Source organism: Ostrea edulis, chromosome 2 (assembly GCF_947568905.1).
Source record: "Ostrea edulis chromosome 2, xbOstEdul1.1, whole genome shotgun sequence".
NCBI classification, from domain to species: Eukaryota; Metazoa; Mollusca; class Bivalvia; order Ostreida; family Ostreidae; genus Ostrea; species Ostrea edulis.
In genome coordinates, this window is record NC_079165.1 from 16,221,523 (window position 1) to 16,241,288 (window position 19,766).

The following is a 19,766-nucleotide window of genomic DNA, read 5'->3' on the forward strand; positions in this document are numbered from 1 at the left end:
AGTCGTGTTGCTAGATGTTAAGCGTCTTCACTCGTCCCAGGGATCACATCGTAAAACATACATTTGTATTCATATGTGATTTCTTGAACATAAATTCACACTTCCAATAACTGTGAATTTTATTAGCGTTATTGTTATTTTAAACCAAACCCTCTATTAACCATCACAGTGAAATTAGTATGTAGTCTACTGACAAATAAGGTAATGTTACATGAGTTCCAACAATCTCATTCAAAGTCATCATCTCGCCAAGTCTATGGTTGTTATAATGATCTAATTTGCAAACACATGCCAGAACTTGGTCGAATGCTGTCTGGTACGTTTCATGCCAATTATTAGACCGTTCTTTACAAATAGTAATGATTTTGACTACGTATTTTCCGTTTACCCGATCAAAGATATAGGACTCACGACAGGTGTGATCGGTCACTAAGGAATACTAACTCCTCCTAGGCGCCTGATCCCACCTCTGGTATACAGGGATCCGTGGTTGTCTGATCCCACCTCTGGTATACAGGGATCCGTGGTTGTCTGATCCCACCTCTGGTATACAGGGATCCGTGGTTGTCTGATCCCACCTCTGGTATACAGGGATCCGTGGTTGTCTGATCCCACCTCTGGTATACAGGGATCCGTGGTTGTCTGATCCCACCTCTGGTATACAGGGATCCGTGGTTGCCCTACTCTTGATTTTTTTTTATTCTTTAAAGGGGCTATGAGACTGATTTCTGTTCGTTCCTTTCTCCAGTTCATGTAATGAGAATTAGGGTAAGCCATAGAAGTATTTTGTGTGGTTTATCATCTTCTGAAGAAAACATGTGCGTAAATTTCCAGAATGTCTTCATCTAAATTCAAATTTCCATTTCATATAATAGCCAATGGAAATAGACGATACAACTGAACAAATAGAAATTATGAAAATATTTCTCAGGCAATCATGATATTAAGATTTCTGTAGATATCTCCACCCATTAATCATGATATTAAGATTTCTGTAGATATCTCCACCCATCATTTTTTAAAACAAAGAAGGGAACGTTAAAATTGTTAAAACCATAAGCGCGTGTAGATTAGAAGAGTTATTTCTTATTATATAAAGCAAAGAAGTGATCAAAGATGATGTTGTGTTTGTGATTTTTCCCAAACCACGAAAATCTAACTTCTCAAAGCTAAGACATTCTTCTTACAGTAGCTATATATATCATGGGATTCTACAAACAGTATCTAAACATCACGTGATTCTACATACAGTATTTATATATCGCGTAATTCTACACACAGTAGTTACACATCACGTGATTCTACATACAGTATTTATATATAGCGTAATTCTACACACAGTAGTTACATATCACGTGATTCTACGTGCAGTACCTAAACACGTGATTTTACATACTGTAGTTAAACATCACGTGATTCTTTACACAGTATTTCAACACCGCGTGATTCTACATACAGTAGTTCACATCACGTGATTCTACATAGTGTTTATTGATTGATTGCATATTGTTTAACGTCTCTCGCGAGAATTTTTCACTCATATGGAGACGTCATAATTACCAGTGAAGGACTGCAAAATGTAGGCCTATGCTCAGCGATTACGGCCTCTGAACAGGGAGGATTGTTTATCGTGCCACACATGCTCTGACACGGGACCTAAGTTTTTGCGGTCTTATTCGAAGGACCACCCGTTCAGTTGCCTCTTACGACAAGCAAGGGGTACTGAGGACATATTCTAACTCGGATTCCTACAGGAATGCACACAGTATTTAAACATTTAAACATCATGCGATTCATATAAAGTACTCGTATCTAAACATCTGGTGATACTACATACAGTATTCAAATATCACGTGATTCTACATACAATATCTAAACATCACTTTATTACACATACAGTATCTAAACATCATGTAATTATACATACAGTATCTAAACATCACGTGATTATACATACATTATCTAAACATCACGTGATTATACATACAGTATCTAAACATCACGTGATTATACATACAGTGCCACCCGTGGGAATCCGGGTTAGAATAGGCCCTCAGTACATCTTGCTTATCGTAAGATGCAATTAAATGGGACAGTCCTTCGGGTGAGACCGCAAAAACTAACCGAGGTCCCGTGTCACAGCAGGTGTGGCACGATAAAGATCCTTCCCTGCTCAAAGGCCGTAAGCGCCTAAATTTTAGATCATAGGCCTAAATTTTCAGCCCTTCACCGGCAATGGTAACGTCTCCATATCAGTGAAACATTTTCGAGAGGGACGTTAAACAATATGCAATCAATCAAGCATACTGTATCTAATCATCATGTTACTCTACAAACAGTATCTACACATCACGTGATTATACATAGGGTATTTCAACTTCATGTGATTCTGCATACAGTATTTAAACATCATGTACAACCATGTTAAGGTAAGAGTTAAAATTATGGTTTTAAATCGTGCATTACATGAAGCTATAAATGAAAAATATTTCAAAACAGTACTGATATCATTGTTTGATCTGCCAATCACATATTGAGACGATCATTACTCAAACAAATGAGACAGAACGAAAGAGAAGTTATTGCGCAGATTTAAATCACCATTCTAAGGAAACAGAAGACCCAACACATATCGTACCAGGAATACTAAACTAGGTAAGACAATTTTTATATTAATTCATCTTTATATTGATATAATTCCAATTATTAGTTTTGTTAGCATAAGATACAAGAAGTATGTGAATTGGTCTGAGAGTGTTGTAAATACGGCACCGGGGGAACGTATATAACAGAGTGATAACCGACACTCACGATCGCTGACATGCATGACAAAATTGAAAAGAAAACCAACGGTATGTCTAAATTGCTCAGAGACGACTCGGTTATTTTGCACACGGGTAAATACACCCTTTTAATTTTTATCAGGAAAATTGCTATTGTAATATCCATAAATCTGGCATGCTTTCAGATTAACTAAAAGACATTCGCCTTTTCCGAAGAAACAGCAGTAACATTAAGGATCACATACACAACGATACTAGATAATAATTTATCTATTCCAGTGTGTTTAACAATTAGATACAGATTATTTTATTGGATTTTACAAAGAATATTACATTTTCTTCTATCATGAACTTCTTCACTAGAAAGTTTCCCCACAAAAGAATTAGATTATAGCAGTGAAACAGTTGGAGGAAATTGAACGTAGTAATAAAACAAATGCCCGTTGCTATTTGATTTTCTTCAGGTAAAGATGGGCTGCTTTTCGTCTATGGGAAAATTGTTCCTTGTTGTGATCAACATTCTGTTCATGGTAAGCCCAATGGTTTGTTAATTATGTTTGTAAATAATATTGTATATTTTTGATCTTATTGTTCATTCCTAATTTAATTTTTAATGAATTATCAACATAGAAAAGTGATGTCAACAATGCATTAACAAATTCAAATTTTAGTGAATTTCGAATACCAGTATGTTAACTATATATATCGACAATGCCTTTTCACAGATATTTGGTTTGATGCTGATACTTCCCGGAATTTTGATCCTGGCGAACGTCGAGTACATCAATGAGAACGTCAAACCGCTGATGAAGACGTTGTCATACGGTGACGTCAATCTCGCTGATGTGGCCGATGGACTCTCTATTTCCATGATTATACTGGGAATTTTTATCCTCGTGGTGGCCATGCTAGGATTATGTGGGGCTTGTAAATCGAACAAGAAATGCCTCTGTATTGTAAGCATACTATCTTACATCAAAATGACTGAATGAGAATAGCGAAATATGTACTCAGAATTACGTTAAACAAATATTTTCTAAAATATCTGTCAAAAGTGATTTGGAATATTTGTCCGACCTCTGATTACTGCGCTGATTTATTGAATGCATTCTTTCAGTACTCAATCGTTGTACTTACACTACTGGTATTCCAACTAGTAGCAGTGGCGCTGTGGGCAGTTGCAAACGACAAGGTAATGTTCATATTTGATATTTTTTGGTTGGCAGAAATACTTACCTACTGTGAAAGAGTCATGACGAGTTTCTCCAAATCTTTCTGACGGAGATTAAAATGTTGGAATATCAAAGTTTTAAGAATTTCATTATTTTCTTGTAACATATTGTAAAGAAAATAGAAGCCGAGGTATTTTAATTGTATGTGAAATGTTCCTCTGGTTCAGTTATTGCTGATGTTCTTTTTAATTCATCCTTCACATTTTGATTACATATCAGTTGACGAATTCCATAAAATCTGAGATGCTCACCAATTTGCAGACGTATTACACAAACGAAGACCTTTCAAGTCATGAAATTTCCACAGCTTGGAACTATCTTTTCATGAAGGTATCTTTCACATGATAGAAGTGTATACGAGTCTATCTTACATAATTTCTAATGTTTATAGCGGAAGTGTGTGCTATTTGTAATTGTTATCCATCATTCCACTATGAAAGTCGAGAATCGCTTTGAGTTAGGTAAAGGTCGACGCCGTGTGTACTAGATCTTGTGTCATAGATGATATCGTCAAAGACCCAAATTCGTCGTATTATCAGCGAACTTTGATTTTAATGGAGGTTATTTGATGGAAGATTAAGGTTGGGTTTTACAGTTTGTCTTAAAGTGGTGTAAACGTTGCTCTGTAAAAAGTCGAAAATGCTAAAAGACAGATGAAATGATACGTTATATCATATAAGCTAAAGGACAGATGAAAGGATACGTTATATCATATAAGCTAAATGGAGCTATTGTGTTAGGTAAGATACAATCCTTATGTATCATTTCTCTGTAGTTAACACGTGGCATTGTGTAGTACTAATGCAATGTTCATCCGATAAATACGAAAGTTGTATACATGTATACCAGAATATGTATTTGTGAAACACGACTGTCTCACATGATGAACAGACGTATCTATACATGATATGAATGTCTGTATTATTCATAAGAAAGAGGTATCTTTGTAAAACAGAACGCACTGGTAAAAAAAACCAAGTTCTAATATGGTTATGTTATGGTAAACGTATATGATCTGGACATTACAACTATCATCGGTCAAATAGCTTTGAAAAAATGAAGTTTTATTTAATAGTATATGTAATCTCCAAACTGTTTGCTTTTTTCACTTTGTCTTTCAAGTCATGTTCCTATTTACTATAATTTAGTTGTCATGCTGTGGCGTTAACGACAACCAGAACTCAACTAACGACTTTACCACTTCCCCGTGGAAGACGTCAGCTGGAACCAAAAATATTCCAATCTTCTGCTGTAGCGGGACAAACACCGATAACTACAACCTGGTCACTTTTTCCACCTGTACTGATGAAGTGTATCTAGGTTACTACTCCACGGTTAGTTTATCTATATTAGTCATCCCTTGGAGATCCGGGTTAGAATAGTTCCTCAGTACCCTTGCTTGTCGTAAGAGGCGGCTAAATGGGGCGGTCCTTCGGATGAGACCGCAGAAACTGAGGCCCCATATCACAGCAGGTGTGGCACGATAAAGATCCCTCCCTGCTTATAGGCCGTAAGTGCTGAGCATAAGCCTTAATTTTGCAGCCCTTCACCAGGAAAAAGAATCTCTCCTTATGAGTGAAGAAAAATTCTTGAGCGGGACGTTAAACAAAATACAATCAACCTATCACAGAGCTCCCTAAGACCTGTAGAGGGTGATGTATGACATCGTACCATCTCTCGCTCGTTTTCTATATATAGATAGATATGTGCATGGAAGGTGACGATAACGAACAGTGACCAATCTCATAACTCCTATAAGCAATAAAAAATAGAGAGTTGGGCAAATACGGACCCCTGGACACACCAGAGGTGAGATCAGGTGCCTAGGAGTAACCATTTCCTATCGACTGATCACACCCGCCGTGAGTCCTATATCTTGATCAGGTAAACGGAGGTATCGGTAGTCAAAATCAGTGTGTCAAGAACAGCCAAACAATCCGTATGAAACACGCCAGGCAGCATAAGACCCAATTCAATGTTAGGTTGTATTGGCAAACTAGATCGTTATAACGACCATAAAATTTCCGAAATGCTGACTTTAAACGAGACTGTTGAAAACCCTCTACCATCAACTTGTTTGTCAGTAGCTTACCTCGATTCAAAAACTGACCATACGCAGAACAAACTCTTGCGTATCGGATCAGTTGAGAGATATAAACACCATATGCGGGTAATAATGGAATATTGCTACATAAATATGAGAAGATGACGATTGAGAAGCTGACATCATCCCGTTTGTCATAATGTTGAGTTGAGTTGTTAGTTTGCTGTTAATATCTACTTTCAATAAAATATCTAAGTATGAAGCAGAATTGGACGACTTTATGGTGTCTTTTATTTCGAGTTCAAAAGGATATATCGAATCGACAGATGAATGAAAGTTTTTATTGTTAATAGGTAAAACGTCGTTGACATATCTAAATGTCGAATTGCAGGCCACAACAAGAACTTTTTTTCTTCTCACGTAGAAGTTTTTGAATAAATTCTGCATCATATATATATATATATATATATATATATATATATATATATATATGTATATTTAAAGCACTAAAAATGTCTAACGACACAAACAGCAGTGAATTGTCAAATTTTCAGGACAACCTGTCCCTTTCTCAGGACGATAGAATATTTACATAGAAAAGAAAACTAAATCTACAACTAAACTACAAAAGCTGATAACAAAGAAAACGTCTACATATTAAAATCATCATTAGCAGTCAAAAAACATTTGACAACTCATTGTTCGTGTCGTTGGTCATTTTTAGTGCGTTTTATATCGTTTTTTATTTAACCTCGTATCTATCTATCTATATTTATATTAGAAGTTGATTCGGCACCGTTGTAAATAAGTAATGGAAATCAGAATGTCACATTCCATAAAAAACAATAATCTACTGCTAGCTCTTTCTCCTTGTCTACATGGTTCATCAGGCAGTTCAAATATACAAAAAATGTTTAGAAACGTCTTTGTTATGACGTCAATTAAACGAGTCCTTTATGGCATCATAATAACGTTAACCGGTAGCGTTTGGTAATTGTCTATAATTCCCACATATTTTGTAAAAATATTATGCTAAATTGTAGTTAATTCGTTCAAATACTTATTTTCTATTAAAATTATCAATCACAAGAATGTTACAGTATGGAGGGTTATATAATTTTATATATAATCGAGGTATTCTACTGACAAATAGATTGTTATAGGGGTTTCAAAAGCATCGATTAAAATCAGTATTTCGGAAATCTTATGGTCGTTATACATGTCCACATGCACTGGTATTAAACTGATGATAGTAACGGATTGAAAAAACAGCGAGGATGATAGTAACGGAAATGAATGATGATAGTAACGTAAGAACTTTTGTTACTATCATCCTCGCTGTTTTTTCAACGACGAATTTTCTGTTCATATGAGCCGTATAAAAGATAACATAACACCTGATCGTAATTGTTGCTAGTGTATGATATTTCTTACCTACATATCATTCGCAAATAAACAATACAAATAGATATGATAAGTAAACGTGGTCTTTCCAGAATTTCCTTCCGCCATTTTGGGATGATAGTAACGATCGTTACTATCATCAGTTTAATACCAGAGATATGTAACAATCTGATTTACAAATACAACCTGCCACGATGTCGAATACTGTCCGACATATTTATTACCAATTGTTCAGCCGTTCTTTACATACTGATATCGACTACGGATTATTCGGTTTACCTGTTCAATATATAGGGCTCACGATGTGTGTGACCGGTTAACAGGGCATGCTTATCCGGTATTACTGATAGACACCTGGTGTGTTCAGGAGTCCATGTTTACCCAATTCTTTATTTTGTATTCTTTTTTAGGAATTATGAGATTAATCTACTTGTTCATATAGTAGTAATATAACTATTTGTGTGTTTCTATTGTACAGTTGTTACAGTGGTGTGTAGGGTGAAGATATAGCCTAGATATTGGACAATATGCCCATCTGAGGTCGTTTCACGGTAAAGCGAACTGTCTTTGCGAGAAAGAGCGTTATTGTGTAACGACCAAGCTCGGGCAAATATTTTCCGATAATCGGTCAATTACCATTTCATTACATATTCCTCAAATTCTATCTATTTCTTATATATAATATCAGGGCACAATCGTTTACACTGTCGGTAGTAGACACAATATTTGCGTCCACCATTACATGTGAGCAGATCAAGTTATGGTGATGCCATGGTCCTTTATATAGAATCGTTAGGAAAAATATCAACAAATGTAATAAATAGCATTATAGCCTCTTTGCAATATCTATCGCGAGATCATTACAGCGATATGAAGGATGATAAATAAGATTACCCTGACTACTTGTGCTTTTTTATCGCAGGGTTGTTACAGTGCTGTAGAAGGTGATATATAGAATGATCGTAACCTCTGTTTTTATCGCAGGGTTGTTACAGTGCTGTGAAAGTGATATTATATAAATATTACATGTAGTTGAGGGTAACATTGAAAAATTTCACCTCGAGAAAACCATTGTCAACCGAGGCGTAGCCCAGTCATGCGACATTTTGTATGTATATCGATGTTATAACAAACGCTCAAATGACGTCGTCTAATAATCTACGGCGAACCGTACGTGCATAAATTTGACGCATGTGATAATTTTTTTTATAATATCACCCGTTGTCAAGTACTGTTACCCGTTGCTAAATAGTATCACCATGGGGCGCGTGCTTTCTGTTCTCAGAGGGTAACAATATGTTTTTTAAATGCTTCTCGACCAATCAGATTCGAGTATTATACATGAAAGTATAATAAATAGAATTATCGTAACCTCTGTATTTAAATCGCAGGGTTGTTACAGTGCTATGGAGGGTGATATATAGAATGATCGTAACCTCTCCGTTTCTATTGCAGGGTTGTTACAGTGCTAGCTGTAGAGGACGATATATAGAATGATAGTAACCTCTCTGTTTCAATCGCAAGGTTATTACAGTGCTATGGACGGTGATATATAGAATTCTCGTAACCTCTCCGTTTCTATTGCAGGGTTGTTACAGTGCTGTGGAAAAAACTGTGTCAACATATACAGTGTACTTCATCGTTACAGGATGCATCATTCTTGCAGTAGAGGTATAACTTAAATGCTTCTAAATATTACAATTATAGATGATAGACATTGAAATTAAAATTAGCAAACGATTTCGTATATAATGAAGCTGTGAGTGATTAATATACGAGATATCGATGAAATTTTATCATAACGACTAAAATATAAAGATAGGTCAAATGAAACTACGTTTTAGTTTTCTGTGACGTTTATACTTTCAGCTTATTGGTCTCATTTGTGCCTGCTGCTTATGTAAAAACATTGGGAAGAAAGATGGAGAGGTGTCACCGGGTAGAAAAAAGAAGAAGTAAATCTGGAAATGATCTGAAATTGTCAATAAATACCATGACATGAGTAACTTTATATAAACACCCCTTGATAAAAGAGTACATATTACATGTCCTCACAAGGAGATAGACAATGCGTTTATAATGTGGAAGAAAGGTACCATTTATATCTTTGCTTTTGTGTCTACTTCACGTAAATGAATCTATTTATTTGTATCATAGTTTGCTATTTATCCTCATTTAATTATGTTTCGTAATGTAAATCTTCAATTGCTATCATATAATAAATTCTTGAATTTATGATGCATGTGATCTTTTCTTATATTCGGCTTGAACATAAATTAAAAACGAGCCCCGTAGGCATTATCAATTACATCACTAATAGTTAAAAGTATCACTAGTGTCAAGAACCTGATCAGTTACCTCACTAATAGTTAAAAGTATCACTAGTGTCAAGAACCTTATCAGTTACCTCACTAATAGTTAAAAGTATCACTAGTGTCAAGGACCTTATCAGTTACCTCACTAATAGTTAAAAGTATCACTAGTGTCAAGGACCTTATCAGTTACTTCACTAATAGTTAAAAGTATCACTAGTGTCAAGGACCTTATCAGTTACATCACTAATAGTTAAAAGTATCACTAGTGTCAAGGACCTTATCAGTTACTTCACTAATAGTTAAAAGTATCACTAGTGCCAAGAACCTTATCAGTTACATCACTAATAGTTAAAAGTATCACTAGTGGCAAGGGCCTTTTCAGTTACCTCACTAATAGTCAAAAGTATCACTAGTGTCAAGGACCTTATCAGTTACCTCACTTATAGTTAAAAATATCACTAGTGCCAAGGACCTTATCCGTTACCTCACTAATAGTTAAAAGTATCACTAGTGTCAAGGGCTATGAAAGCTAGAACAACCTTCTGCATATCTTAGCAAATTCTAATATTTACGGCGGGTGTGATCGATCGATAGGGGATGCTTACTCCTCCTAGGCACCTGATACCACCCTTGGTGTGCCCAGGGGTCCATCTTTGCCCAACTATCTATTTCGTATTGCTTATAGGAGTTATGAGATTGATCACTGTTCGTTATCTTCGTCTTTCATTTAGCAACAGTATAAAACAAGACGTTTTCTTAAACCTCTGAAAACGGCAATACTTATGGAAAACTTTACATAATATATGTAGCATTCATTTTAAAATTAAGGATTATCTCCCTCATGCATAGCTCTTATCAATGCACGAATTTGGCTCCAGTTTTTGGAACTCCAGTTTTCCTTTTAGCTCTTACAAGTTTATTGTTATTTCGAATTTCCAAAATTTCGGCTTAAGCATCACGGAAGAGACATTATTGGTCGAAATGCGCATCTGGTGCATCAAAATTGATACCGTATACGTTTTACATTAACACGATATGACTAATTTGGACATGTTCTAGATTCAAAACCCCAAAGTTGCAAAATTCACAAGTTTGGTATATATTTTCCCGCTTTTCCTAAATATGCACTTAGTTTTATATCGTATCAGCATGCATAAAAAGTCTTTCAAATGATAAAGACAATAATCACTATAATGAATTTGACTCCACCCTGGAACCAAAACTGTTACCCTCTGGGATCATGAAATTTACTGTTTTGATAAAGTACGAGCTCCTCCTTTTAAATATTTATTTAGTTTTAATAACATTAAAGAATATATTATTCAAATGTTTTACACATATGCATTATATAATACTAAGTTTTGGCCCCACCCTTGGGTCAGAACCTCTACCCCGGGACTCATACAATTTACAATTACTAGAGGCCTTCCTACTACATCATTATTTAGTTTTTCTTGCACATGTGTAGTTGTAGAAAAGAAGTTAAAAAATCTGTCAATATTTGGCGGTTTTTACCTCACTTCTAAGGCCCCAGGGGTGCACCTCTTTGTAAAAAAAAACACAAAACAAACAAACCCCGTTTCATACCAAATTTGAAAAGAATTGGAATGGTAGTTATCAAAAAGTAAAAAATATGTTTGATTGTTAACGCACGACGAACTACAACCAATTGCAATAAAGACTGAGGGTAAGGAACGGTGATTAATCTTATAAACCCCACAAAGAATACAAATCTAAGAGAAGGGCAAACACGGACCCCTGGAATACCAGAGGGGATCAGGTGCCCGAGAGGAGTAAACATTCCTTGTTGATCGACCACATCCACCGTGGGCCGTATATCTCGATCAGGTAGACGGAATAATCCGTAGTCCAAATCAGTATGTAAAGAGCGGCCTAACAATTGGTATCATGAAACACGTAAAACATTGTTCTTGGATATCCTAATATCGTTCACCCAAGATTTTCTTTCATAGTATACACGTATGTCTTCTGAATACTATTATTTAAAATCTTTAACAATCTTGATGAGAAATGCAGTGTTAGCCACTCTTGATGGATGGCAGTGTTTGGGGTATATATGAATGCAAGGTGAAGATAACGAACAGTGATCAATCTCATAACTCCTACAAGCAATACAAATTAGATAGTTGGGCAAACACGGACCCCTGGGCACACCAGAGGTGGGATCAGGTGCCTAGGAGGAGTAAGCATCCCCTGTTGACCGGTCACACCCGTCGTGAGCCCCATATCCTGATCAGGTAAACGGAGTTATCCGCAGTCAAAATCAGTGTGCCAAGAACGGCTTAACAATCGGTATCAAACACGTCAGACAGCATTTGACCCAATGCGAGGTTGTATTGACGAACTAGATCGTTATAACGACCATAGAATGTTAATGGCTTGGAAATAAAAGGCATTCACATTGGCTGATTGATGGAAAACACAAGTTCAGAGATAGCAACTCTTCTGTAGTGGAGAAGCGTTTCTTATTCCCTTGAACGCTTGTGTAGATGACGATACATACAATGATACTAACAACCCATCTTTAAATACCCGTTTTGATAAACAACGGAAATATCACTAGATTAGACACCAGGCACTGCTTTTCCATAGGGGTGCAATGACAATGTATTATGTTTGGGTGTGACGTGAATATGATCGACACAAAGGCGTAATTGTAGTCATCATTGAAACAAAACAAAGTATACACGATGTCTCATCTGATTCACTGTAACCTTACGTCAACATATACGTCAATTACCAGTAAAGACTAATTAACAAGAATTGTGTTCGTTTGTTTTAGTGACAAACATTCCGCTTGCCGTGTCCCACAGATAATAGCTGATTAACAAGCCTTTCCTGCAAAAACTATATCGGTCGTTTGTTTATATATTCATGGAATTCATGGTCTCTGTTAGTATTTTTCTTTTGGGGTTTTGAAACCTTTCGATAAATCGTCATGTTGTCTATGCTCGGCTATTCTATGTCACATATATGTTTGACGTAACCTGTGCTTAGCATCTGCATACGACACGAGTAATTCTGTTTAGTATAACGTTTTATCGAAAAGGAAAGTACATAAAAAAGGAAAATGTTCCGGAAGAAAATTCAGTCCGGCCCCCCATGTGGGTGGTGATTTTTAATATCTAATCGGCCAAATAAAATTGTACTCGTATTGGCGAGTGGTTGTCCACAACCCTGTAAGTTTACTTAGTCATGATTTAGAGGTCACGACAGGTGTAAACGGTCAACAGGGGATGTTTCTCCATTCTAAACACCAGATTCTACGTCGTTCGTTATCTTCACTTGTTCATTTCTTCCTCCAATACTCTCTAAATCAAAATTAACGAATGTTTGTGTCGCAAATTAAGTGGCGACCCGCGTTTAGGCAACATTTCAATGTCGAGATTAACATTTATGCCTGTAAACATGTATTTCTATACAGGTATACAGGCATGTTGTGTGTATCGCTAAACGTAGGTGAAAGAGTTCAACAAAAAATAAAGGATATTGAACAACTTGAACATTGCGTACTGATACCTGAAATATCTCTAAAACACTAATATGAATTAAAACTAGGCCTTTTCTGTGTATGAGTTGAATGAAACAACCATTTAATTTTTCATGGGTGCAGCAGCTTTGATCTGGCAACATTATTGCGTACTGGCTCGACAGATGACTCAAATATCTCTAATAAACCCTGATGAATTGACAGAATAGGTTTTTCCAGTGTACGAGTTGTATGCAATAAGTATTTAATTTTGTTCATGGATGCAGCAGATTTAATTTGGCAGCAAGCGTTTTAAATAATAAAAATCTCCTGATGCATCCCATTAGTCTGAAGCCCAATGTCTCGCCTTCTCTATTGCTTTCTCCCATCGTTTGAAAAGTCGCTCACGTTCTGAAAAACCCAAACCTACTATATTTCTTGTTGAAACAACATTTCTATGACATTTTTTATCATTTTCATCAAATTGACTCATAACTTGTTCCATAATGTTAATCATTTGTTTTATATTATCAATAAACATTACTTTTTGGTTTACATGAAATTAGTGGAATGCAAAAGACAAAACGAAAACCCAAAAGATCTGTTGAATTTACCATGAGCATCCATTGCCGGTTTGAAAATGGTTTCACGAAGTGGAAATGATACATTAAGCTTCAACTTATCAGGGGACACGGGGAAAACGTTGATGCCATCAGCCGCTCCCGCCATAAGAGCAGCCCCGAATGAAGCTGACACAATCACAGACGGTCGAACTAAAACAGACTGACATTTAAAATACGGACAATCATCAAGAACACAGTTACCGTTAATTTTAATATAAACACTGAACGGCGCAGAATAGAAATTCTACCTTAGGCAGCCGAAGTAAAATTTCCAATACACTTCTCGATGTCACAATATCGTTGTTGCGTGAAGGAGTGTATTGAAAATTTTAAACCTTGACGTCATTTACAATGGTTGTGCGTCTCATACAAAGTAGATGTGCCTTTCATATGTTACGAACATTACCGTTGTAGAATATAAATTAATGTCTCGTTGTCGTAACTGTTAAACAATAACACCATTCTGTTTTGGAAAATAAAAAACATCGTCCTTTGTCCCACAAGATATCTTGACATCGAGAGCTATTCTCCAACAATTTCCTTGTGCGCAGTCTTTTTTCTAACGTAAACTGATATCTTACATATTATTTCAAGTAGACTGATATCTTTCCTACTGTTCAGGATAGATTTTATTCATATCTCGCATATTTTTATAAGTAGATAAATATCATACATACCGTTTCAAGCAATCTAATTAAAATCAGATCCTAAGATACGCTCACAATCCCTATAATAACTGCGAATTGCGATTTATTTATGGATAGGGATGGGTACGATTTGCATAGTTTTCCAAGTTGGTTTACTTACTTAACGCGAGGAATATAACGCCAGTCGACGTTAACGGTGCATTGTGACGTCACATCTAGCTGCGATGTGTTTTCTTTCAAACCAAACAGTCACAACCATTTTTCTTGAATTGTGAACAACAATGATTTCATAGACGACGTGCTGATTGGCAAATATAAAGTTCGCATGAACATGACCCCTAATCGGTTTATGTCAGATCTTCTTACGAAGATTTTACGGTGCGGATCTAAGAAGTCTGATTTTAATTAGATTGCGTTTCAAGTCAAGTGGTATCTTACCTACTGTTTCGTTGACAAAATTGGCTTGAATTTGCATCATCAAGCTGTCTACAGTCATCCCGCCATCAACTCTCAACTCAGATATCGGATATCCTGTATCCTTCTCAACACCGTCCAGAAGCTTGAGATATATTTCATAATATTTAACTTCTCATGTACATGTATTAGTTATATTTTTCTTAAATCTATTCATTTAGAACAAATATGTATATAATGTATACAAAACTTACGCCCTTAACCATGAAACAAGCCGATTCTAGAGCCGCCCTACAAATGTGTTCCCTCCTTGTGTATCCGGTCATTCCTACTATTGTTCTGAAAGAACACACACACACACACACACACACACACACATATATATATATATATATATATATATATATCCAAATTGTGTTTTAAAAAAAAAATCACAGTGTCCGGTATAAAATATTAAAAGAAATAGAATAAACAGTATACAAAGTTAAAAATTTAACGCAAGCGCTTTCATTTTATAATCCTCAGGCGTTACATTTTAGAATAGTTTTGAAATGGTCTGACGTCATAAAGGCGTCCTAACATTTCACGTACATAACGACGTCATAAACGAATGAATACTTAAGGGAAGGAATTTAATTCAGATATGACGTGCTCCACCAAAAATTTAATTTATGTTATAACATGTGCTGGCTGTGGAAAACATTATATCGGTGAAACTGGAACTACTCTGCGAACTCACATTGCTAACAGCACATTTGAGTTGTTTGAAAAGCTGCAAAATGCTGGAAACGCTCACAGTTTATTTTGATCAATTAAATTTTGTTAAAAACTAGTGTATCATTGTTTAATGCTTAAGACTGCTTTGTGTGATAATTTACTGAATACATCTGAGATACCTCTGATACACCTCTGGTGTGTCCAGGGGTCCGTGTTTGCCCAACTCTCAATTCTGTACTGCTTATAGGAGTTATGAGATTGATCACTGTTCGTTATCTTCACCTTGCATAGAATCCAATATGAATAGTTTTATAGAATATGGGCTTTTAAAAATCTTAAAATTGTAGAAACATCTAACAAAATTGTACACAGCATTTATTAGACCTACATTTGAATATACTTCAATTGTTTCGTTTGGCTGTTCTGGTTAAGATACTGCTGTAAAACCATTGAAATTCATTAATTGTGATACCATCTCAGTTAAATAATTCCGTAAAAACATAATTAAGTCAAAAAGCGACCGCCATCACTTTTTTTTTTTGGAAAACATCACACCAACATTACCGTCTGCAACACAACTGTCTACTGACTTTCATCACATAAACGTAATATTACAAATAGTTATTTCGATTTAGATGAGAAAAACGCTTGTACAAATTAACAAGAGACTGGGAAAACTCTTTTCAAACGTGTTAGTATGCTCGAGTGGTAAGAAGGTTATGATGTAGTATTATTACATCACTTTAATAGGCTGACATAAATAAGAAGGTTATCATGTGGTATTATTACATCACTTTAACAGACTGACATAAATAAGAAGATTATCATGTGGTATTATTACATCACTTTAACAGACTGACATAAATAAGAAGGTTATCATGTGGTATTATTACATCACTTTAACAGACTGACATAAATAAGAAGGTTATCATGTGGTATTATTACATCACTTTAACAGACTGACATAAATAAGAAGGTTATCGTGTGGTATTATAACATCACTTTCACAGACTGACATACATATTGCTGCTGGTTATGAAACTTGTAGATTCGATTTGCTATTCTTGTACGCATTACACATTTTTTTCCAATTGTTAAATCAAAATTCATATCATGGAGTTGCATGGCGCTTTGCATATTTTCAGAAGAGGGAGGGGTAAGATAGAATTGTTACATATCCGTTGACTCTTTCAAAAAGATATCACCAGAAACCAAAGAATTTCATCACGAAAACCTAATTTTCACAAATGGTTAGTTTCGAAACTTATGTTGACATCCTGTTCTTGCCAATTAGATATAATTAAATTAAGCGTATTTCAATTGAATTGGAATGAATTAATGTTGCACGTGCTAACAGCACATTTGAGTTGTTTGAAAAGCTGCAAAATGCTGGAAACGCTCACAGTTTATTTTGATCAATTAAAAATTTTGCTATGTGTTACTCTGGTGGGAATGTTTAATTATCTACAGCTGTAACGAGATAAACGCTATTTTCTAACACGTACACATACATAGATACAGAAATACATACATAAATAAATACATACATATATTGTAGTTTAAGTTAAGTACTTATTTGCATATTTAGCTTCTTTCATATATATATATATATATATATATATATATATATATATATATATATATATTAAAAGAAATAGAATAAACAGTACACAAGTTAAATTTATAACGAAAACGCTTTCATTTTATAATCCTCAGGCATTACATTTTAAAATAGTAACGCCTGAGGATTATAAAATGAAAGCGCTTGCGTTTCTTATAATATTTTATACCGGAAACTGTGATTTTTTAAAAACACAATTTGGATATATATATATATATATATATATATATATATATATATATATATATATATATGAATGACATGTTTAAAGAGAACAATCGATTACCCTCGGGCGTCATCCTCCCAGTATGGGCTCAGTAGTCCTCCAAAAGCGGGAACAAAGAAACAATCGTGTGATGAGTCTACCGAGGCCGCTAGCGTTTCTACAAAATACAAAAGATTAGAAAGTACATATAATAAATATCTTAATTCACATTATCAAATGTAACCAAATTAGCTTTAGAATGAAAGTAGTCATATATTTGATACCTATTTCTTCAACAGATTTGACGATTTGTAGATTGTCTCTTAACCATCGCATTAGCTGTCCACAACCTTCAACGACTCCCTACAAGACAATGCATGTCACCAGTTATCAAGGACAATATGACACGTTTCAAACCTTATTTAAGAAATGAGATATCATTTTTGAATGTTATTGGGATATGACATGAAGTTGGTCACGTGATCAAATCCTATAACGCCCGAATAGTAGATTTGATCACGTACCAACTTCATGTCATATCCAAATAACACTCAAAAATGATATCTTTTTCTGATATTTATATTTTCTATTTTGATTTGTGTTCTTACCGAGCTTCCATGATTATGTAGCAGATGACTGAAATAACGATCGTAGAACACAAAATACATTTCGTTAGAGTTTTGATGAATAAAAAATTAGGTACAATATCAAAGAGAATATAAGATATAGATACATGTATTTAATTAAGAAGATTTAAAAAAGACGAAACAGGTGTAAAATAAAGGTAATTTAGAGTGTAAAGTTAACGGAAATGAAGACAAGAAGAGCGGGGTAAACTACATAGTGTAGCCTACTGAGTTGAAAACGCTATTGTTGAACACAGATTTCGACAGAAATTCAAAGGATGTGAGAGAATTGATGGAGGAAATGATGGGTCATGTTAACGTTAAGCTCTTAGTCAGGTGTTTGGAAAGAAATAACAGCATCGTTAGGACTCGCGGTTCTGGCCATGCAGGAGACCCTTCGAGACAGTAGGACATATTTAGACGAAGTGCAGGTAGGACAATTCTTTTATTTACATTCAGTGTGTGTAAGAGAAAATAAAAACAAACTGACATAGTTTTTGTTCACTTGAGAGATTTTTGTTGTAGGATTTTAATGAAGACTCCCATCGGTACCCTGGCATAAATATAATTTTTCGAGCCTCGAAACCAGCCTCGCTTATGACCACGCCGAGTCATAGCCGTAATGGCAGTTGCCAGGAAACAAAAGGTTAACTTATCATCATAAAGTAAGTAGGCTTATAACCCTGCCTACATTTTTTTGCTTCCAATATCATATACTTTGTTTTATAAATTCGCCATCCAGAAGTTACAGTTTAGGCAGAGTTGCAGACGGTATTTAAAACTGTTTAAAATGAAACAACAGAACGGTATGTTTAATGTTTCTGTTTTAGAAATTGATAAAATTCTTGTTTGTTTACAAAATAAACTCTGTACAAATATCCTGCTGCGATAGTTTCTGTTATGATGTCATTGAAGTGGTGGATGCAGGGTCTACGAAAGGGATGTGTGTGAAAGTCAAGTATCAGTCAAAATTCTCAGCAATTGTGGGTGCCAATGTGGAAATTTACTCAAAATATTTCTATTATTTAAATTTGTGGCAAAGGGGGGGGGGGGGTGTGTGTGTCTAAATCTCCCATTGCATTGCATAAGCAAGACGTCAGGTGAAAGTACAGGGACTGACTTTTGAAGCGGTGATTGTATTCATTCGCCAGAAAAGACTGATCACGTGACCAACTTCATGTTACAATAAATTGGATGTCAATTTCATTAGTATTGATATATAAGGAAGTGTATTGGCAAATGTAAATATATAGAAGTGCTATTCAGTTGTACATGTAAATCATGAAACCAAACTGAAGATATATTTAGCAATGTTTGAACGTTTGATAGCAACATTAATCAATGCTTTTATGTAAATGACATCCCGACAAATGTCGGAAAGTACTGTTCCCTTAATTTAAATTATGTACAATTTCACTACAGTTTAAAGTTACTTACCCAAAGGTTATACATAATAGGAGCTGATTTTCCGAGTTGAAAAAGTGGTGACGTCATCATTCCACAGGTAGAGTACACAGCCTAAAAAGTTCAGACTATAATTCTGTCTATTGTAAGAAAAACTGGTAGCATATCATCATTTTACATTATATCAGCATTTAATGCATTAATGAATAAATGAAAAATATACCAGAAATGATTGACATTA

General features: G+C 35.2%; 2 protein-coding genes across 4 annotated transcripts in view; one reads left to right on the forward strand and one right to left on the reverse strand.

Moving 5' to 3' along the window:
• The first annotated feature begins 2,416 nt into the window (after positions 1-2,416).
• LOC125682191 (tetraspanin-9-like) lies at positions 2,417-9,699 on the forward strand. Of its 2 annotated transcripts, XM_048922627.2 has the most exons (8): positions 2,417-2,655; positions 3,248-3,313; positions 3,509-3,739; positions 3,901-3,975; positions 4,235-4,345; positions 5,164-5,349; positions 9,051-9,134; positions 9,333-9,699. In XM_048922627.2, the coding sequence occupies exons 2-8, from the start codon at positions 3,254-3,256 to the stop codon at positions 9,420-9,422; spliced, it is 837 nt and encodes a 278-aa protein (XP_048778584.2). In that variant the 5' UTR covers positions 2,417-2,655; positions 3,248-3,253; the 3' UTR covers positions 9,423-9,699. The 2 variants fall into 2 exon arrangements, with proteins under 2 accessions (XP_048778584.2, XP_056012195.1); XM_056156220.1 differs by lacking the exons at positions 9,051-9,134; positions 9,333-9,699 and adding an exon at positions 8,386-8,433 and having other exon boundaries at positions 2,511-2,655.
• A 3,661-nt stretch (positions 9,700-13,360) lies between these two features.
• The window catches only part of LOC130052120 (glycerol kinase-like), a 57,378-nt gene continuing 50,972 nt past the window's right edge, over positions 13,361-19,766 (reverse strand). For both annotated transcript variants that reach the window (XM_056156221.1, XM_056156222.1), the window contains 7 exons: positions 19,559-19,639; positions 17,780-17,858; positions 17,577-17,673; positions 15,207-15,291; positions 14,977-15,097; positions 13,883-14,041; positions 13,361-13,679 (listed from right to left, as the gene is read on the reverse strand). In XM_056156221.1, coding sequence (XP_056012196.1) covers positions 13,612-13,679; positions 13,883-14,041; positions 14,977-15,097; positions 15,207-15,291; positions 17,577-17,673; positions 17,780-17,858; positions 19,559-19,639 — 690 coding nt within the window. In that variant the 3' untranslated portion in view covers positions 13,361-13,611. The remainder of the gene's footprint in view (positions 13,680-13,882; positions 14,042-14,976; positions 15,098-15,206; positions 15,292-17,576; positions 17,674-17,779; positions 17,859-19,558; positions 19,640-19,766) is intronic.